Raw genomic sequence first — 23,273 nt, 5'->3', positions numbered from 1 at the left:
ATATATATGTATGTATGTATATATATGTATGTATGTATATATATGAGAATTTTATCCTATTCTGTAGGATCAGTAAGAGCAGGAATACCCAGGATACAGGAATATGTTGCAATTTAGTTTTAAAAATACTTTTTTGTGACAATAGGAATATGTAATAAACTGAGAAATGGAATTAAATAGAAGTAACTAGGAAAATTAGTAGGAATTTTTTTTAGCAAGTATATTTAGCTCATAGAAGCAAACAAATCTATTGGCACAGAATGTTATAGAGACAAAAGCATAAGTAATCTTTAAAAGGTAATAGAAAGTACCATGGAAGACAAAGTTCATTGGAGCCTGTCAAATATAAAAATGTAAATTAAACCAATAGACCACAAAATGACTAGTGTCTAGAAGTTATAAAGGGAAAGAAAGTGGGGAAGGGGGAGAAAGAATCAAAGGAAGAAGGCTACTGGCCACTGTAAAGGACAAGATACTTGACTAGAAGAACATTTAATCATATATTGTATGCTGTTATATGCGTGTCTAAGTGAGATAACTACACACATAAATTGCAATCAGGATTTGTGCATGCAGATACCTGATATTTACAGAAATGCAGTACATACCCAAAGGGAAAAAAGTAAAAAAAACCCAGCACACATTCACCTAACGATTAAAAGTATTTTCAAATAACATTTCGTTATTTTTCTAATTCCTCCTAACTCTGTGATTTCTACCATTAATTTATCAGAAGAGTATTTACAGGCATCCTACGTTGGTCGTAGACCAACATAATGAATTGCAAGCTTAGAATTTAATTATTTCTTGGATGAGTGACATCCTGTAAAAACCTCAGCACTGTAGGAAAGCTATTTATTATTCAGCAGATGGCAGTGAAGTTTCATACAGTGTAAGTATGGCCAGCATTTAGGCCATAAATTTTACCATAGATTGAAAAATACATTTCTGTCCCCTCTTTTCCCTGGAAAACCTGCTGAACGGTGACTGAAGCCAAATCTATTTTTTCAGTCATATACTTCCTTCCTCCCTCTGCCCTCTAAGTATACCTCAAAAGAAATACATTTTCCTCTGCCAACAGCTCAGGTCTAATGATAGGCATGAAATGTATTGGGAGCCCAACAGAAGAATACTCAAGTGATTATCTTGAATTTACTTGAAATGAACATTAGTATGATAGCAGAGCAGTCAAAGCAGCTGTTCGCTCCGCTTTACTCTTGAACCTTCCTCATAAAACAGAAGATGTAAATGATGACATAAAGTGACAAAAGACTAATACCTCCACATCAGTCTCCCAATGTTCTCCAGTATGTATCCTCATGCCTATTCTGCCATATTCAGAGTCAACAATCCTGTAATGAGTGCCATCAAAACAGGGTTTGCAACACTTAGAAACCTGTTGTCACATCAGGCACTTCACTTGCCACAGATGGTAAAGACATCAATAAAATGATGAGGAAAACACCAATGTACAGACTCAGCAAACCTGCAAACAAGTCACAAGGATGAATATTTTTCACTCACCCTAGCCCCAGCAGCTGACATACACTGTCTGAAATCTGTTCATTCCAGTCATCTGCACATGCCAGGTGCCACGTTTTCCCAATCCTGGCCTGTAACAGCCCTTCAGTGCTTAGAGAACTATTAAGCAATCTCACTGTAGACCAAAATGGACAGAATCATTTGAGATAGGTGGTAAGCCACCTCTTCCCCATCCCAAGCAAACATAAATGTAGTATAAACAGAATTATTGCTGGCGAAGAACAAAACAAGTTAGAATTCAATACAGCAGTAATAAACCCAGCATATCCAGGATGTTGTGTTCCCACAGGAAGGAAACATTATTGTTATCTCCTTCTATATTTCTGCCACAGGAGTTTCATACCCTGTATTTTGCAAATGTCTTATGAATAGACAATAAACCGTACATTTTCCATCAACTCTAACCAATGCTTTTTCTCAGCATTATGTAATTTCCAAATTCTCTGTGAAGCTTTAGCTACACGATGCTCAGTAACACTGATAGGAAATAAGGTTAAAATGAGAGCTGACAGAAAAAGTTGGATTTTCCACTTTCAATTGCTATGAGATTTTCACTGTTTTCATTGCAGCTTTAGTTAAAACACACTCACAAACAATAAAACCTCCCTGAAAAATAATCTTTCTAGAAAAATTTTTCCCCAAACTAAATATTCAGAACAAAAATTCAGAAACTGATTAAGTATTTGGTGATAAATCTTATGCTATCAGCATAGAGACTAAGGAAGTTGGACCATAAGGTTTAAGAAGGTCAGCCAAATCCCATAAATGTCTCAGGAGCTACAGCTGCATTTCAAGCAGATGACAGTTATTGCCAGCATGAAGTAGGGAGAAACATACAATACATTTGAAATTTACTGGTTACCAAAACAATTATTTTTTTTTTAAAAAAATCTTACATTGTCCAGAAAACCTTTTTCCACAGAAAAGTAAAGTCTGCCCACGGTAGGTAAAAAAAAAAAAAAAGGAATGCCTCTTTGAAACCCAGAAAACCCAGAGTGCATGAATGAAAGATGTGATATACAATGATTAATTAATGGTAAATTTATGTCATGAGAAATTTTCAAGCAGTCTTGAAAAAAATCTCAGAATTGCTTGCACTGCAGGATTTCTCCACATTACTTTTGACCCCTCTCTTCTAATTGGACTTTAATTCCTTTTCCTTTCTCCTCATCAAATCCATGTTCTTCTCCAAATACATTGTTGGTATAGAATAAGAGAGTAATTGAGCACTCACTCGACAACTGCTTAATTCTAATGTTATACATTTTAGAATTCTGCAAAGGAAGAGGTATCCTATGCCTTTTCTTTGCAGTCCCAGGGAAGTTTCAGAAGTTGGAGTATTTGAAAATGAACATTTGTTCAGTTCAAATTGCCAGTTCTGATAAGAAACTGAAATTGGTTTCAGGAAAATGAGCAAGACTTTGGACACCAAAAAGGCTCAATGTGAGGATGCCTAATTGAATTTTCATTTTATTTTAAGACTTAGATTGATTTAGCCAACATTTGGATTAAATGGGTTCTTGGAAACGATTCTCCCAGTCCCTTAATGTGAGGTAATTTGTTGTGAAGTAACAGACAATCTATGGCAAAATAAGTCTTTGGGAAAATGTACATCATGTTAATGTAGGTAATGGTTACCTTGTTCAGATCTTTAGCAATGATTGGAAAAAGCCATTCAAGCCCACTTTGCTTTTGAAGAAGCTGAAGTGAATTTTATTCTGTGCATTTTAAAGGAAGAAAATGTTTGCAACAAAATAGCTAGTTGCACTAATGCAAAGAGTGAATCTGTGCCTTTGGACATATGTATACATATATTTATATATGCCATGTATACTATTATATACGCAAGTAAAAGATGTTGAAATCAATAAGAATTGTCAGCACACATCCAAGAACATACCTGATTCCTAGCAGTCCTCTTTAGCACAAAGAAAATTATGTAGTGAGCTTAAAAATCCACTTTTAATTCTTCTATTACTGTTCCATAATAGATTGTCAGAACAGCACTTTGTCAGAAACAGCAATTTAATTTCTGTGCTAAGGCCCAACATGATTTTAACATCAGTTTTACGTTTAAATTATTGTTTAGAGAATGCTGTTTCCATGTTATGTGAAATATAGCCATATACTGTACACCTACATTTTGGAAAGAATTATTTTACCGGAGGACTAAGCAATATAGCTTCTGGTGTCCTTGTAGGAACATCCACGTCCACTAGGAGCAATGTATGCTGCTTTTGCAGCTGTGCCGTCCCTTGACTCTATAGCAATGCCTCCACAAGATGCGGTCTAGGCAGGCTGGAGGGTGCCACATGCTGCAGTTTGGCTTCACACCCACAACACTATCTGGGAATTTGCATCAAGAAGACTCTTATTCTCTACCCTACATGGTAGAATTTATACTACTGTGAAACTCAAATTAATTACAGCAAAAAGTGATAGAATTTGGGAATACAAAATGGATGCAGAAGGGAATGTAATGTTTCATTTAATTTTGAGGCTGTTATAAGCAGCCCTAGTTTTAAACACAGAGGAAATTTCTTACCTTTTACAGAGATCTTCACCAGTTTACATACACTATCCCAGAAAAGTAACTTTGTTCCCTTGGCCCTAACAAACTCAATGAAATACTGCTATGTAAACTGGCACAGCCTGCATGCAACTGCAGCAGTTTAAACTAGCAGAGGTTTTGCGGCTGTTTCCCTAGGTAATTCCTACCAATTATGCATGCATTCCTTCTCTTTGTATGAAGGAAACCTTACTGCACTTTGCTTCATCAGAGCCATCTTCACACTGAGGTAGGCTGTCGCAAAGGTTATGCAATGGTATACAGTCTCCACTACCACACCGATGCTCATCAGTTGCACAAGCTCCTGAAGGAAAACAGGAAAGGAAAATGAATCTGTAATTACAAGGAAGGTTGATGTTCACTGGAGATCATACAGTTCACCTGAAAGAAAAATAGAGTGGATAGTACGAAGAACCTTTGATTTTTTTTTCTTTCCGTTCCTATGGATCTCTTTTTTTTTTTTTTTTTTTTTTTTTTTTTTATTTCATATAAATAGAAACTAATTAAGAATAAAATCTATGCTATTTTACCTTGTAATTTCTGCTATATTTAGCACTGCTCAGTTACTAGTGTTCTTCTGTTACACATAATAAACTTTGGAGGGATGAGAAAAGTCAAACTTTGATCAAATCCTGATTTTAAGTTTGAGATGTTCAGTACCTTCACAAAATTTTAGAAACCTTAAAGTATGTCAGGACAAACATACAAGTAAAAAGACACTGAAAGCCAAGAAAGGTTTTGAAACCTGTCTGGGAGGAAAGGTGGAAGAGACAAAACTAACAAATGAATGAGGAAAACATTCACAAAAGTAGGATTAAGCTACTTCAGTATCAGTTATGTAACAAAAGCAGATCAGATAGAAAGTATATATAAAGCTGCAATTCTTTCTATGGCTAAAGTGTTATTTCTAATGGCATGATTCTGTGTATGTACAGAAAATACACAGTCACAAATTCTATTGAAAAATTTTTTATTTTCTTTATTTTACTTTCCTGGACTTACTGACTGAAACATTTAATTATCTTCCTATTTAAAGCAAGATAATTCCTTCTGTAAATTAATATAAAATGATGCATTCAGCAGTCAGTATGGCCTGTTGTACAATATAGAAGCAAAAGAATATAGTTTATAAAAGGCCTAAACCAGATTTTCACACATTCAATGGCCATTACTGATGCCAGATTTTCCATAGAACTTGGTTCTCACTTAGACAGGTTTTTTATTATATTGCATACTGCCAAAAAGTATTTATTTTCAAATTATGCTTCCTTCCCAAAACCTCAGTATTTCATGGAAAAATAAAATAAAAATTTGCTTGTCTTGTGAATTTATTTACTGACAATCCTTTTATCCTTGGGCCTGCATGCTAATGATACAGTCTCTGTCCTTTGGCTGCAAAGATCATGAATAAGTATAATTCTTCTGCAAATGGAACCTTTTAAATATATGTTTAACCAGAATTGGCAATGGCCACTTTAAGAACTCTACCTTGCTAAGCTTAATTTTTATTTTAAAAGAAAATATGGGCAAAGCTAGCTCAGCAAAGGTAAACCAGGTAAAAAAAAAAAAAAGGTTAGTGTTTTTGGACTGAACAAATGTGATAGAGAAGGCAGAACAAGAAGCAGCAAAATGGTCATATGTTCATACAAACCTAACTCTCAGTCTTGCACAATGGGACTAGAGTTGATTTTACAAAGGTAAATCAATTATGATTTTTTTAAAGATTAAGAAAATTATTATTACTGTTGATCTATAGAAATGTTGCAGCTAGCTAAACATGCTAGCAGACACTTGTATAATAATAATAAATAAAAAAGTGTAGATTCTCATTGACTTTCTTTTCTTGCAAATGAATGGTACTTCACACATCTCCGAATACATACTGCTTTTTCTTTCTCTTTGCTGTCAGACTTGCACAGAAGTAATAACAAATCCTCTAATTAATTCTGTCAAGATTTGGCTTAGAGTTATAGTAAGTATTTGTCCTGATAAGCATATTGCTGTTCCATGTACTTTAGCATTTGGCTGTATTTTCCATGGTTTTGGAGAGCTGATTGCTGAATTACTTATATGAGTGACAAGTCTAATTGCTGTCCCCAACAAAATCAAAAGTCTTTCAGAGAGGGACTGGCTGGGACCAGAAAAACTGCTGTCCAAATATTTAAAAGACTTAACTCTTCCCAGATCCTTCAAATGCTAAGGATCAAATTTTTAAAGATGCAAGAAGGACCATATTGCAAATATTAGTCAGTTACCATATACATTTTTCTCTTCTAGTGGATGTGATCAATAATAAATATTTTACAAATGCATTTAAACATACAGCAATGACACCCTCAAATGAGTCACAAAATGATGTTCTTTTCTGGGCCTTGTATAGGGGATAGACTGTATTTGCATTCTTAATATTTGAATAGTTTTTGGTCCAAATACTGAGTCAATTTTTCACATAATATCACACAAATCTGCAGATGACACAGACATTGGTCCAGTTACACTAAAGCAACAAAAATGTCACTTTTCATGCTAGAAAGCATAAAGTACCGATGGGTAACTGTTCTTTAACTTCATATTTCTGTTGATCAAGGGCTAAGTCACCTTCTACTCTCCACTTTTTCTCAACTGTATTTGACCAGTGGCATAATCTCTTAAATACAAGCGTTCATATGCTTACCTAGATGGTAGCCAGTAGTAAAGTTTGCAAGAAATCCCTTCTTCGTTACAGACTTGTCCGTTAGAAAGATTACTGTCATTTGGTTTGTTGTAGAGAAGACATCTGGCAATGGGTCTTCTCCTGTATAGACAGCTGTTCTTCAGGAGAACATGAATGCATTTAAGCTTTTTTGGTTTTATGAATTTCAAAATGTTTTGAGTTCAAAAGCAAATTATACTACCACATGAATAGAGTTATTCCCCCAAACCTAATTGCTATCAGACTACAATGATAAAAGCTCAACCCTGTTTGACATATCAGTATAGGAAGATAAGGTTCAACGAAGAGATTACACTTCTGTTTGTCCACTTACATGAGAAGTCTTATTTATCAAGAAGTGTATTTTGTTTGGATTGCAAAGAAAGTTGAATGTGTGCAAACATTTGGGAAATGTGATGTAACTACGGTATACTTTCTCAAGTTTTCACCCTAATTTCTGAGACACAAAAATGTGAGGAAATGTAGAATGAAATTAGAGAATTATTTTCCTTTATATTATCAGTTTGCTCCAGCCCTCTGATTACATTCATTTTAGTACCCAATGCTGTTACTTGCCCAAAAGTAAGGAATTTGGTCCTCTGCCATCTCTGACTTCAACTACATCATTAATATTTTCCAGATGAAAAACCTGAAAATGAAGTTGAATGTTTTTTCCCTTTTCAGCATTTAAGTACCACACACCTAGAAAATAATAACATGAACAGAAAAATCACCTTTTCAGTTGTTACATTTACTGTGTTAATTCATGTTGAAGGATTTTTGGAAAAAAAAATCTCTTCTAAACTATTAAGAAACACCCAAGACATTTAGAAGTCTAAATCTTCTCTTTAAAAGCCTCTTATTTTGACAAGATCCATAATTCAATTGACTCTCATTCTCTAAAACACTTCTGAAAACTGGATTTAGGCTCCTAATACATATACACCTTTACTTTTTTTACCATTCATGACAACTATGAGATTTCCTGAAGTAGCAAAGTTAATTTTTTTGTAACTGTGAAAATGTGACAGTCAAAATCTTGTCAGTTGTCTTATTTGATAGTAAGATAATGTCTGTACTCAGTCACAAAAGCCTGTCTTTCAGGTTTGATGTATTTTTAGAGAAGAAGTATTTGATTCTGTTTTGCCTATACTTTATCTTATTTCATCTACATAATTTCGAATACTATGAAAATCTTGTAAAGAAAGTAAAAAAACCCAACTGTCTGTTCATAGAATGAAAAGTATTTTCTCACTAGCAGGAATATTACCTAACCAGTTGTGAAAGCAATAGCTGGAAATGAAAGCCATATCTCAAGTGGGACAGAAACATAAACTTACAAATCTTGTGATTAGCATCTTAACGCAATTCTCTAGTTAAAGGTGAAGTAATAAATAATTAAAATGTAATTAAGAAGTAATGACAAAGTTCTCTTCCTTGTTTCATCCATCAATAACACATAGTGGACCACTTTGAAACATTTCCACCTTTGCCAGCCGTACCTTAATCTAAACAAAGTAACATCAGTAGAAAAATGTCTATTCACTAGGTTATCAAAGAAACATTCAATAATGAGAGGATCCCTGGAAAAATGCATACACACATTCTTTTTCCCTAGAAAAAGTTAACTATTTAACAGAAGAGATGATGATATTAGCCTGGCAAATACATTGAGGTGTAATGGTAAAATGGGGACTTTAAGCACCTTGTCTGCTGTTGCATTGACATAAAGATAGTTGACATAATAGTCATGATGGAATCAGCTTGCCTGAACTTATTCCAAGGGATTATGCTTGTCTTCATCCCTTTTTAATCAACTGATGTTTAAAATGATTCCTTAGCTTCTGCTAAGTGCCATATAGACCTCAGTTAAAAGATCGCTTAGAACTTTTTTGCTTGACAGCATCTGACTTGGGAAAGCAGATTTAGTATCTTTACTTTTATATGGCTAAAGTTTTCCTGAAGACTCGGAGAAGAATCACTTACAATAAGCTTGATTAGGATAATTGTTTGGAAAGTTTTCAGAGCTGAATGTACTGTTTGGCTCCCAGAGTTCAACTGGCCCTCCACAGTCAGCTGAAAAATAAAACATTTCAAAACCATAATTAACCTTTTGTCTTACTTTTGCAACCCATTGTAACAAAGATAATTCAGAAAGTAGTTTTATGAAAAGTATATTCAAGCTAACTTCATCACTCTAAGGGTTCAGTTATGGTACCATTGATAAAAAGCTTGAACAATGAGTTGTGAGAAGCCAATACTCCAGTAAGGACACAGAGCATTGAGAGAAACAAGGTGTGTAAGAAATTCACTGTCATTAGTTACAGTGTCTAAGTCAGACCTGCTGACCCACAGAATTGATGCCATGGTGTTATCTACAGCTATAGTTCATACATTGCTGTTTGTGAAGTGCTGGTACCCAGCTGCAAGACTGTATGACTGTATTCATGATGATGCTATGAGAAGTCTTCCCCATCTTGTTCAGAGAAGGACAGAGTCTGCCCTTCATTATGTGATTATTGGTCTGCAAGTTGTGCAGGACAGAAAATATGAAGAAAAGAATGTGATACAGTCAGCTGTATAATTTACTAGTATATTAATATAAAAGCTAGAAAACATCAAAGAAATAGAGGAGAGTCCTCCTCCAATATAATAATTTATGCACTTATCTTGTAAGCCTTGTTTATTATGTGATTGATCTTCTTGCAGCATTAGCAGAGATACTCAAGTGTAAAGCACATTTTGTGATCTAGCAAATAAACTTTATAGCAAAAAACCCCTTATACTGTTATTTTTGTCTCATCAGGGCCCTAAAAACCTTTACAGTTAAACCTTAGAAATGGTAAAAGTAGCCATTTCCTTTTTGCTTGAAACAACAGCTCAAATAAGTAAGGTCTTTATCAAAAATATGTATATGCACATATATATAAAAATGGGTAAAAAATATTTAAAAGCAAATATTGTAGATATGTACGCACACATATACATGCACCCACACACATAGACATAGCTAATTCTATATATTCAATATTCTCTTTCAATATTTTGTTTAGATTTTATTTACATCCAAAATATGCCAGCTTCATAATCCAAAATGTTACTTCATATTGAGAAATATTATTTATTTTCATTTCAGCTGTACCTTCAGAAAGAACTTTGGTGTTTTCCCACTTCAGTTGTTCACAATTTATTAAAAAATAAACAGCGTTCTTCCACCTGCTTCAGGAAATAGAAGTTAAGGCAGAAGAAATCTACCCTTTTATTTTGTTTTATTAATCGAATTAATTTTTTTTAACTTTCAGATTTTGGCTAAACTTTAACAGCCCCCTTCACCACCCTTACGGCTCAAATTTTGTGTTTCAGTATGTCTGTCAGTACCATGTACTCTGTGCCACTGGGTTGGGGACTGCATAATCTACAAGTCCTACTGAGTTTGCCTGTTGAATCCCACTGGAAGGAAGCTCCACTAAATACAAGAAAGATTTGAACTTTCTCATGACCAACCATCTTACAGAACTTTCTATTTCATCAAATCACTCCTGGCAAGAAAAGCCAGTCTCTCTGAAAGGAAAAGAAACTGTTGGCAATCACAGACCAGCTAACAAGTATATTATGTTTCAGCTATATGGCTCATAATGTTGACTTCTTTATGTAAATACCTTTAACAGCAAATAAACATTACACTGGCCTTTTTTAATGAAACATTACTGCACATGCAAACAGACATACAACTATTGTAAAGCTGGGTGGAGAATATAGGATTCTTAACGAGTATCATCTGATATGAGCAGAGCAAAACCAACATTCTTAATAGCCAAACAGGGACAACTTATGATGAAATCTGATCTGGTGTTGACTACATGTAAGTCACATTAGTAACAATCTTTCTCTTGCATGGAAAAATGATAGAAGTAATCGATTTTACTCATGTCTGGAAAAAATGTTGTAAAAATTTCCAGTGATCTTTAAACACAAATTTATATGGAGTTATTCATATGGCTGTCACTTGTTAGAGAACATAATAGCAATCAGCACGAATAATCTTGGTCCTTTCATTGAGCGTAATTGACAATTTTCTCAACACTGTACAAAATGATATATGACCTATTTTTACAAAAATTCATCTGTGCTTTGGCCAAAATTTTAATTCATATTGACATACACATCTTAAGTGTGGAATCTACACTGTTTCCACACTGCTGTTTGTATTAAAAGATAGGTTATAAATGAATATGAAGATGAAAGCAATCTTTGTTTTAGATGAAAGTGTAAACTGACAATCTTGTGCAAAAGACAAAGGCAAGTCCTACTTCCATAATCCCATCATCAAAAATTTTTTTGACTTTTCTGTGAGCTTTTATGGCACTGTGAATGGTGCCAATGCCTCTTACTGAAGCTCTAAGTCTAGCAAAATAAATTGGCTCAGCTCAAATTCTTTCATCTCTTGTTTATAGATATGACATTTGTAGTGAAACCATTAGTGTTAGTAAGCTTGTACTATATCCATCAAAGTAATTTCATACTTCTTTGAAGATGATTGATAACATTCACATTTTTCAGCAGGTTACGATAACGTATATGTAACATGCCTCAGGAAAGTTATGCAAATAAGTTAGTTTTTCCCCAGCAACAGTTTAGACTGTGCTTTTGTATCATACTGCAGGACAGTATGGATCGTCTCTAATCTGTTTCCTAAGGAGTTATATGTCACATGATCTCTTACTTATTTTGAATATTAAAACTTTATCACCATTACTTGGGTTGAAATCTATAGTCTGAATGACACTTCCTTGGTGTTTTGACATCAGCACTCGGCTCCAATTTACCACAGGGTTGTTCTACCACTAATCATTAGACTGATGCTAACTTGGTGGTGGTGGCAAACGTCAGCACCTCTCCACACCTTTACTTTAATGAAAACTGCAAATTCCAAAACCCACTTTGTTAAATTATGTCTGAAATGAAAATGTATTAAATTTTATTAAAATTTAATGTTGCTGACAGATACACCTGATTGAATTTTACCTCCCTGTGTCTCAGGATTGAGCCCTAAAACTGAATTTTGCTCTTATATTTAGAAGGTTTTGTTTTCTTACCTGTCTTGATGCAGCAGATTTAGAGGTTATAGATTTGATAGAGTAATATTAGTACACAGTGCGTCGACATGATCACAATGCAGTTTTTTCTATTATTTTAATCTTAGACTATTTTTATTTACTATATGCTGTCCAGAGAGTAACTAGTGCTTTGTAAAAGGCAGTAAATCTAATAAGAGGCAGTCCTGGAACGTACTCACTGTTTGTTTTAATGATTGGAAGCCATCTGTAAATAGGTCTTTTTTAGAAATCTCTTTTTATTTTCCAAAAAGTTCACGCTTCTTTCACAGTAAATTAAAAAGCCCTATCAGATCTTTTAATGACTTTTACACAAGTTCTGTTCATATTTGTACCAGTTTTTGCTTTGAATGTGTGTAGACCTGGTTAAGATCATATACAATATTTCTTTTTTTATATATACATTTGCCAGATTTATAATGATGGCTACAGGTATTTTTTTTCTTTTTATTATTTTTTCTCAGTCAGAGTCTTCTAACTAGCTCTGTGAAACTATAATGTTTTGAGGAAGCTTAAATCTCTGTGCTTTCCTTTCAAAGACTGCAATATGATGGGTCTGGATCAAGCTGTCTGGAGAAGTGCATATGTGCTATAGGTGGTGACATTCCATGTTTCGGTAACTTCTACCTGACTTGGAGAAAATGGTAAAAATGTGCAAATAAAAGCCAACCCTCCTCCAGTTCCCACTGAACCTGGGATTCAGAAGAGGTGCCAAGAAGACAGTGAGATGAAATGAAATGAGGTCCCATCAAACAGGAAAAAAGCAAGCACTTACTCATCACTGCTGCCTTACCACAAAGAGTAGAGTTAGTGCTGTGGTTTGAACTCAGATGGTAGGCAATCGCCACATGGCTAGTTGTTTAGTGTCCCCCCCCCCTCCCGAAATTTGTAGATTGAATAATAATAATAAAAATATTCTAATAGCAACAAAACCAACAGTAACCACCAAAATAGTTAAAATGCAACCGTGGCTTACTGAGCACGGCAACAGGTATGCAGCCCACCACCCCCCAGCTGTGATCCAACCTCACCAGAAAATCCCAACACGCCGACCCAGAAAACCAAAAACAGCACGAGAGAGCACACATCTGCCTATATACTGAGCATGACATCACATGACGTGGAATACTCCAATGATCAATCCGGACCCAGCCCTCTAGCTGTGCTCTCTCTCAGTCCAAGGAAATTTAACTCTATCCTGGCTGAAATCAGGACAGTTAGCAAAGGTAAAATACAAGAAATCAGGCTTAGGTTTTGACACATTCCACAATTTATGCAAATATTGAAGCCTCTTATTAGATCAGGGAGTGACAAAAGTCCTCTGATTGTGTTGGGTTTTTTTTTTGTTTTGTTTTGGTTTTTTTTGTCCACTTGGTCCCTTTGAAACCAGAACTGCTGTCTTTCTGTCTTTTCTGCTTCCCTATTCAAAATCTTTTCAAAGCAAAAGTTGCTTTCTTATTCCTTTTTAATGTATTCAGATACAGTAGGAATAACAATGCGTCTAAATGAATATTGAAAAGCATTCATTCATTGTGAGCCTTATTCCAGATAATACCTCCATTTTGAGTATTAGACACTCACATAGATCATGCTCATTCTTAAACTATTCTAGCACTATTATAGATTCACTCCCCTAAATATGGGAGTTTTCAGTGTGCAGGTGTTCTCAGAGCTTGGTGATTTTTTACTATTGATACCTCTAGTGATATTATTATATGACTTTGCTCATTCTCTTATTCCCCTGCTACACTGCTTATAATTTCAAATACAGAGGTTATAATCTTCTTTTTTTTTTCTTCATTCCCCTTCAGTGGCTTCCTGGAAGCTTTACTAATTAAAGCTTTTAGAGACAAATTCTGAATTGTTTAATTATCCTCCACTCTTCAAGTTTTGGAAGATACTATACTAATCTGTTGCTATCAATGGAGTCATGGGCAGGGAACGTAATCCCTAGTATGTTATCCTGAAGATAATTTTGTAATGTTGAAGGGAGATTTTCATAAAAATGCAAGTTGAAAATTCTGAATCACTTATACACAAATACAGTCATAGGAAATGGCAGTCAACTGTAATTTAATGTTTACTTACTAGGAACTGTAGGAACAGTAGTAACAGTTGGAATCACAGTTGGCTCTACGTGAATACTTTGATTACACTTTCCCTTTGTCAAGCCAATGTCATCCAAGGCAATATCACTGGGACCACGCTTTTTAAAGGCATCAAAAATAACCTGAAGTTCATGAAGAAAAATGAGAATGTTATAATTTATTGAAACATTGTTCAGCTTTCTATGCTGAAACATTCTGTCTTCTTTCTTGAATACTTTTAGCTCCATTGTAATACACACTGGTGCTACACTCAGAGAAAGGCATCAGGGATGAGACAGGATTCTTTGCAAAACAATACAGCACTATGCAAACTGAGTGGATCATTCTAAGGAATGCAGGAATTTCTTCGTATAAATGATGAACATGATTAAAAACTATTCAGTAACTTTACTTTTTATCTATACCTATGTGTAACTTTTGAAATGCAAATTCTGTATCACTCATCAGTCCAAACTTCGTTCTGATCTAATAACATATCTCCATGAAAAAATGAATCTGACTTGTTTGTTATTGTGCTTTAATATCCATATATTTAAAGTAAAGGAATTTGTGCTGGTGAAACACAGCTAGGTATAGCACTCGTCCCAAGATCATAGAACACACATTTGCTAGAAATCTGATGCAGCCAGGTCACAGATGCATTTACTTCCTCAGATGGTAAATGCATCTTTCTGTCAGTGCTTTTGCATCAGTCAAAACTATTATAGCAGGACAAGCCATCCCAAATATCTATAAAATGAAATTATTTTCAATAGACAGTTAATGAAGGAATTTTCTAGCATAAGTCTCCTTTTGTTTACAAATAAGTCAGGTCAGTTTTTAACCATGTGGTGCCAAATACATTTCCCTCTGGAACACACACTCAGTGAATTATTCTGTAACTAATTAGTGAAAATGCTGCTTCAGAATCTGAAATTATTTAATTAAAATCTTCTGATGGCTAAGTGCTTCATATCACTGTCAAGATTTTCAACTCTGTGTCAGATTTTGATAGACTTTGAACACCCTTGTTTTGTGGAAAGCTCTCTTTCATGATAGCTTGATTGTCCCCTGACAGTGTTCAGGTTTTCTGTTTTCTACTATAATAACACTTTAAATTCCAGAGTAGGGAAAGGGGAGGATGACAATTCAAATGGGGACTCCAGTCTTCTGCATGGTAACATTTATTTGTTGGTATGCATTAGTAAATAGTACTAGATATTATCTTTAGAGCTGTGGATCATTGAGTTCATTTGGCAGAAACCTCTGACATCAGCTTAGCAAAAATAAATTTTGAAATGAACTAGCAGTTTAACAAACCTTAAAATCAGATGTTTCATTTAAAGTTACTTGTCCATAATTCCAGTTGTTTCCATAGTTTCCTTCTTTCTGGAAAATTATTTTTTCCAAACCATGCTCATTACTTATGCTAACTCTTAAACGGTAAACATTAGTACCGTACATGAAATACCTAGAGGGGGAAGAGCAATTTCAGTATTATTAGAACAAAGTGAAATTTAATGAAAAAAATTCAAGCTTTTAATTTTTTAAACAGTTTTATGGAATTAGGACTAGCTTGCAGTGAGCATGAAGGTAAAATGAATTGTATGCTTAGATTACACCTGGAAGATTACTTGGTAGTTTGCCGTATTTTCTGCAGAGGCTTAGTTAAACTTCATGACCAAAAACATTTCAGGGATTCTTAATATCATTTCTGTATAGAAATGAATATTGGATGCAGGGTGTAACAGAAAATACCTTGAAGTTAACCGCAAGAATCAAACCCATAAAGGAGTCAAAGTTTCACGCCTGGGGTTGAGACTGATAATGTAAACCCAAACAGAAGCAAGCTTGTATTGCTGGCACACTGATTTGGATTAATATTATATATGAAAGCAAGCTATTTGGTTTTATTCTTAAACAAAGTATATGTTTAGGATTTATGTAAGAATACCAAAAGCTTAGACAAGATGAATCTGAAGAGACCAAAGGCAAACTCAGAATCCGGACTCTGTCTTCTCCGAATCCAAGTCCTATGGGTGTTGAAATATAAAATCCTGAAAGATAATGAACAAATTTTAGTCGGTACAGAACTACTGTGTTGGGTTTTTTTGTTTTGTTTTTGTTTTGTTTTTGTTTTGTTTTGTTTTGTTTTGCTTTGCTTTGTTTTAATTAGAGCTTTTACATTAAAAATAATATCAATAATATCAACCACAGATAGCAATGCATGTCTTGGAAGATTCCTAACACAATAAATTTGGATGATTATCAGTAAACAACATACAAAAATGAGCTTTTAAGCTTCTTGGACACTTCTCATAACTAGACGTGAAATGGGAAACTAGTCCTTTTGAAGCCAGTGGGAGATCTGCCATTTATTTAGTGAAGGCAATGATTCACTTAAGCAATTTCTACTTAGTTTATAATAACACCTTCCTGTTTGACATTGCTTGTGATTTTGAAGAATAATATCCTAACATTTTTATAATTTTTGTCCACATAATAATGGGAAATATGGGTTGAGGGGGGTGAGAAAATGACTACCTAAATATTTTATAACAAGGGGAAGAATTATACACAAGAACAACACATTATTTGGGGAAATTGGTTTTTGGCTTTTTCTGAGTTAATTCCTTGCAGCTGGGAATTTGGACTTCTTGTTGCCAGAACGCAGTATAATGTGGGGCCAGGCTAGAGAGGCACTGTGATTTGTCTCATAAGAAAAGCAAAATTAGGCGGAGTTAAAAGTCCTAAAATAAGATCATTGCTTTAGTGAAATCATGGCTGTAATCTTAGATTTTATTCTGTTTTTCTATCTATAAATCTATCTAATACATATATATGCAGATATTATATTAATACACTTGACAAATATAAATATATCATTTCAGTTACATATACTACAATCTGTTATTCATACTTCTAGATTAGCTAGCTTTTTCATTTGGGAGGTTAAAATCTGAAAATTAGTCTGAAATCTGAATCAGACATTTCCTGTGTTGACTTAGAAAGCATGCATTAAAATATACATTGTGTCTAGCTTTTAACAAAATGAACATAGCATTCTTTTTCAGAAAATGTCTTCATATAGTCACTGTGACAGTTCTCTGTCTCTGTTTTATCAATTCTCTGAGCATTCAGAATCAATTGGTGAGGAGGAAGTTCTTTGCTTTTCAAGAGCAGCAAAACCAAAATACCCTGTCTCACTGAATATATGCAATATCTAGATATTAATGATGCAGCTCACAATTCTACTTCAAATGCAGGTCATAGAAATCTAAATATTCAATATAATAGCAACATTATATATAGCAACATTACATATGTCAGCTAAGGTCTAGCACAGTGAAACATAAGCACCCAAAATAAACAACCATTTTCAAGAGCTAGAAATCACTGTCAAGTGTTTTATTAAAAAATTTTACATCCTTTCATCTGATTTGTATTCTAGGAGTCAAGTGGGAAGATAAAACAGTGTTCTGAAGATTGTTTAGAAAATGTGCATTTACTCAGAAAGAGGGAATAATAATAACATGCTGAATAATATTTTTATTTTCCTGGGAGTAAATTTTTCCAGAGTAATTTTCAATTTTTCCAGTTACTTATCACTGAATAAATTCTGTGTAAGTCTTGCATAGAATACATATAACCATTGCAAAATCTAGATTATCTTAATTAGTTTTATCTGGACTGACAAATCAGCTGAGAGACAGATTGTTTAATTTTCCTGTTGAAGAAGAAAAAAACCTTTTGGAGTCTAATTCCGGGATAAGCATTCATGATACACATTCAAAATCTGATTCCTATCAGTATTGTCTCTTTAATTAAAGCCCACATTTGATATGATCACTCTTCCAACTAAGTTGGTTTGCTTTAACAGTTGGAGTGTTTGTGTTTTGCACATGTTGAAAATTAGTGTGTTTGGTGTGTGATTCTAACTGGGGATACAGGTGCCCTATGTACCCTGCAGGTCAACTTTATGTTAAATTGTGGCGACAACCATGAGGGTGTCACCAGTAGATAGGAATGAAAGAGAAGTGATTTTCCTAAAAGGTAACTATGTTTTGGTTTTTCCTTAAGGTAAACATGAAGTTATTTGACCTATAACACTGTTGCATAATAGAAATTCCTTTCTCAGATAGAGCACTTTGGCATATTAACAACATTGAAATTTTTTGATACTTCATACTTTAATTGCTTTATATATTCCTTTATTTCTTCTTTTAGCTTTGGTATATTTCCACAAGATGGCAATCAGTAGCATAAAACGTTTTATCTGGTAGCCCTGACTCACTTTTATGGCAGAAAAAAATTACATCCCAGCAATACTGTTATGAAGAATCCATTGTACAATGGTATAAGATAAACTAAATCAATCTTCTCCTTTAATCTTCAAGCAACTTGTATTTGATCTTACCTGACTCGCTGCCAAATGTATGATCAAAATCAGGACCACTCATATAGGGAAAGGTAGGACCCTGAACTCTCTCCCAGTCTGATTCATCATCTAAATCTTGTATCCAGTAACAAAAGCCATCTTCAAAAGTGCAACTGACTTTCTCATCATCTGTGAATAAGAAACTCTAGTAATTAAAAATAACAGAGACATTAAGTATTTTCTCAGAATTACATAAGAATGAGTGATAAACAATGTAAATGAGAGAGGGCCCCTTGCATAGCTAACACTAAGGGCCAACCCTGCTCTTTCCCTCTTTCTTTTGCCAAGGCCTGGATTGCTCCAGTTGAAAGGGCACACCACCAGAGCTGAATGCTCAGAAGTCCTGTGCTCCATGCACCAAGGATGCCCCTTTCCTTGTCGTTCTCCTTTGATCCTTCTTTGCTCACATGTATTTGCTGCAACATCCTCATCTCTTTTCCTCCTATGATATTTTGCTCAGTGGAAGTCCAGGTCAGTGCCCAGCAAGGGCTTCCACATGACAAGATTTTGCTGGAACTCTGGATGCTTCCTGCAGCATATTCCTTCCCAGTCACATACTCTATTCACATCCTGCTCAAGATTTAGCAGCTGGAGAAGCCTTTACTTTTCCAATCTGCATCTAATTTTTTTCCCAACTACTAAAGAACACGAGTGCATGAGTCATATTGCTGAATTTTGTTGTCACTGTAGATTTACTGCATCTGGGCTTTTTCCAATGCCTATTTACTGAAATAGGTATCTTCCTGAATGCTAGTTTTGCCATTTAAGACTACCACTTGTGACAATGAGTTAGGACCAGAAACTGGAGAGGAGGTTCTGTCAGGCAATCACAGAATAATGATTAGTATCAGTGATTCAACAGTGTTCATTAGTGAACACACTGGCTGAAAAGAATCTGATGGACACCTTGACAAGCTTGAGAGCTGGGCCTGTGCAAACATCATGAAACTCAACAAGGTCAAGTGAAAGGTCCTGCACATGGGTCAGGGCAATTCCATGCACAAATATAGACTGGGTAATGAGTAGACTGAGAGCAGCCCTGCGGAGGACTTGGAGGTATTAGTGGATGGAAGACTGACTATGAGCCAGCAATGTGCTCTCACAGCCCAGAAAGACAGGCATATCCTGGGCTGCATCAAGAGAAGCATGACTAGCAGGCTGTGGGAGGTGATTTTTCCCGCTCTACTCTGCTCTCATGACAGCACACCTGCAGTGCTGTGCCCAGCTCTGATGCCCCCGGTATAAGAAGGACATGGCCCTGCTCGAGAGGGTCCAAAGGAGGCCACAAAGATGATCGGGGGGCTGGAGCACCTCCCCTATGAGGACAGGATAAGAGAGTTGGGGTTGTTCCGCCTGGAGAAGGGAAGGCTCCAGGGACACCTTATAGTGACTTTCTAGCACTTAAAGGGGGCTACAGGAAAGATGGGGAGGGCCTCATCGTCAGAGAGTGTAATGATAGGATGAGGGATAATGTTTTGAAACTGAAAGAGGGTAGATTTAGTTTAGATATAAGGAAGAAATTATTTACTGTGAGGGTGGTGAGAAACTGGCACAGGTTGCCCAGAGAAGCTGTGGCTGTCCCCTCCCTGGAAGTGTTCAAGGTCAGGTTGGACGGAGCTTTGAGCAACCTGGTCTGGTGGAAGGTGTTCCTGCCTGTGGTAGGAGGGTTGGAACTAGATCTTTAAGATCTCTTCCAACCCTAGCCATTCTATGATTCTATTATGATTCTATAATATGGAATCTATTTAAGTAGATCAACTTTTTAAGGCATCAGCCTACTGGTAGATACAGGACTTTAAACTTGTGGACAGTCTTAGTCAAATCAATGACTTGATCTTTAAAACAGTATGAAATGTCTCAAAGTGGATCTAGTTAGTAGACTGAGGCTAGAAAATACTGCTTCCCTTTACATCTGCATTTTGTCAAACTGAAAATATAATTTCACCAGACTTTCAGGATAACAAACACACACACACACACAAAGAACACTTACTGTTTAGTTCATTTGCATTAAATGTAGTGTACGTTGCATTAAAGCCATTGTAATTTTCAGAATAATCGGATATAAACTGTGCTGTAGCCTCATGAGAAAAAATGTAAATTGTCTCAGGATTAGTCCCTGATAGAGAAGCTGAGAACAAATAAAAAGTAATATAATCAGAGAGAAAACAATCCCATGCACATTAAAATCCCCAGTGCTGTCACAAAAATACAGTGAATTATTTTTTTGAGACTTAAAGAATGCTTTCCCTCTTGTATTGTGATTCTGCCAACAATAGCTTCAAAACCCCGAAGGCATTTAGTTGTTTGGCTGCCATGTATCCCATCTCTCATATCCATCAATATGGATATCAGCTAGTGGAGAAACATCTCTTATAATACACATAGTCAACACCATAATCTTCATATCCATGCTTATTATACGGCAAATGTTCTCAAGATTTAGATATGGACTCTGAAACTCTAGAATCACAGTACTGATTACATATGTATGTCATATATACTTACTCTCATAGTTTAATCATTAGCATATACACTTATAAATATTCAAAGAGTAAGGAAACTGTGAAATTACATAGGGATTTCATTTTATGATGTATTCATGAAGGCACATAGCACAGGAACAACTGCAGTGTTCCAAGTAGAGACTGAACAGAGTGTTAGATAACCTTATCTAGGCTCCCTTTTCCATGAAAGGTTGGACCAGATCATTCAAGGTCCTTTCCAACCTGGGCAGTTCAATGATTCTATGGTACAGTGAATCAAAATTTTGACTTTAAATTCTAAATTAATTTAAATTTGCTCATATATATTCCATATGAATGAAATTTAAGTATTGATACCAGTCATCCTACAGTAAAACAGTTGCTCCTCCATCTAAAGCTGATATGATGCCAGGTAACAACAGTTAGACTAGTGACTAGAAAATCCTGAATTCCTCACTGTTCCGTGAAAGCTTTTGCCTCCACTCTTTCTCTTCTGAAGTCCTTGCCCAATTTTGCACAGAGAAACTTTGCTTTTCTGAGGAGTAGCTATTTACTTACTTGTAATGCTGTATATTTGAAAGAGTGCCAAATTATTAAGGAAAGACAACAGGCATAATCATTCACATTTTTAATTTTATGTGCATTATTTTCCTTCCTCCTTCTCACATTCTTTTACTTACTTAGGTGGAGAGTCTTAATCTGGAAATGTCTCGTAGTCCCTCTTTCCTCTACATTTGGTATTTCCAACAACTGGAAATCTACCCCTCAAACTGCAAAGTTTTAGGCAACCCACTGAAGGACAGGCTTTAACATTGTCTTTATGTTTTTGTGGCATCACTGGTCAACCCCACAGCAGTCCTTAAATCTATGGAAGTTAATGGTTGCAGAGAATATTATTGAAGCAATCTCTCATATCTAAATTGAAATTCCAAAGTGGGATAAAATTCAAAGCACTACTGAAAGGGTAGAATTTATCCATTCTTTATTTTTTGAGTATTTTACTATTTCTCATTCCCATTCTTGCCCTGTTTCCAAAAATAGGATAAATAATAATATCTCTTTCTGTCTTATCTCTACATATTTATCTTAAAGTACATGTATTTAATATCTTAATGAATTCAGCTGGATAGATCTTGTGAAAAATGGGCAAAATCCCAGTTTTCCAGAATAGAATCTAGAGACAGAGATAAGGTATCATCAATATTTCAAAGTCTGAGGAAAGAAATGTTATGCTTGTAATGAATTTCAGGAAGTATCATAGTACTTCTCCCAACAGTTTCAGTTTATGTTACTGTATGTGATGTTACAGGATATTCTGCAAACATACTTCCAGTGAAACATGGACCCCATAGGACCATGGTTCTGGTTAAGTTATCAAGACTGTTGAATAAGATCTTTAAAAAAAAGTAGTTATTTCTTAATATATTAGGGAAGCATTTCTCTGGTCACTTCATAAGAGTAGATATGTGTATCAAGATCAATTGTCTAACAGGGTACCTTTACACAGATGCATTCTTCCACTTAAACATACGCATACAATTTTTTTTTTTTCACTTAAAAATGCTTATTTTACCACTTACATTAATGGAAAAGTAATATTAGCTGAAAAATAACCTTACCTCTTAAAATCTTGTTTTGTCCTATACCTTCAAAAATATTCAATATGTCCCCATACAGTTGTGTAGCAAAAGAAGTGAAGTTCAGTTTAATTGATAATCCTTGAGGCACTCTAAGATACAAGAGAAAAATAATCCTCAGAACTGAAATTCATGTTCTAGTAATCTTTTTTTGATTGTAGTAAATTCATCATATGCTTGAATGATATTAAATTCAGAAATTATGTGAAATTACATTAATAAAGATTATTAGTCAAGATGACCTCTTTGCCTAACTTCCAGTTTATAAAATTATCAAAGGAATAAAGCATTAAACTTTGCAACAGTACAAGTAAGCCTTTACTAAGTATATATATATATATATATATATATATAAACTCCATCTCATTAATTTACAATTGCTTTTTAATACATGTTACTAATAGATAACATCTCACTGCCCAGGTAGAATTCCTCAAGTCAGAGAAAAGGTATCATGGTATCAGTAGGACTATCAAGGTATCAAAATCTGTCTCTCAAAAGAACAGAAGAATGCCTCTCATGACAAAACCAGGATTTGTATGAAGATTTGAGGATCTCAAACCCACTGTTTGGGAATATGCTATCAAACCTAACCAACACCCAGTAAGTTTAATAACTAAAGTATAAAAAACGTTGGGGTTTATTTTGCTGCAGTTATGTTCTTTCAGTAATTTATATTTAAGTAGTTTTCCCATTGCCTTTCCACTA

The 23,273-nt window shown here is 34.9% G+C and overlaps 1 protein-coding gene across 1 annotated transcript in view; it reads right to left on the bottom strand.

Annotated features, from left to right (window-relative positions):
* Positions 1-23,273, bottom strand: part of TMPRSS15 (transmembrane serine protease 15) — a 57,599-nt gene that overhangs the window by 13,519 nt on the left and 20,807 nt on the right. The window contains exons 11-21 of the mRNA XM_026850432.1: positions 22,548-22,657; positions 20,436-20,573; positions 18,422-18,571; positions 15,959-16,061; positions 15,325-15,475; positions 14,006-14,147; positions 8,790-8,879; positions 7,380-7,505; positions 6,786-6,917; positions 4,305-4,415; positions 1,525-1,657 (exon numbers count right to left, since the gene is read on the bottom strand). Coding sequence (XP_026706233.1) covers positions 1,525-1,657; positions 4,305-4,415; positions 6,786-6,917; positions 7,380-7,505; positions 8,790-8,879; positions 14,006-14,147; positions 15,325-15,475; positions 15,959-16,061; positions 18,422-18,571; positions 20,436-20,573; positions 22,548-22,657 — 1,386 coding nt within the window. The remainder of the gene's footprint in view (positions 1-1,524; positions 1,658-4,304; positions 4,416-6,785; positions 6,918-7,379; positions 7,506-8,789; positions 8,880-14,005; positions 14,148-15,324; positions 15,476-15,958; positions 16,062-18,421; positions 18,572-20,435; positions 20,574-22,547; positions 22,658-23,273) is intronic.

Source organism: Athene cunicularia, assembly GCF_003259725.1.
Source record: "Athene cunicularia isolate RWA chromosome 1 unlocalized genomic scaffold, athCun1 chr1_part1, whole genome shotgun sequence".
Lineage (NCBI taxonomy): Eukaryota > Metazoa > Chordata > Aves > Strigiformes > Strigidae > Athene > Athene cunicularia.
This window is presented reverse-complemented; position numbering and strand designations above follow the sequence as displayed.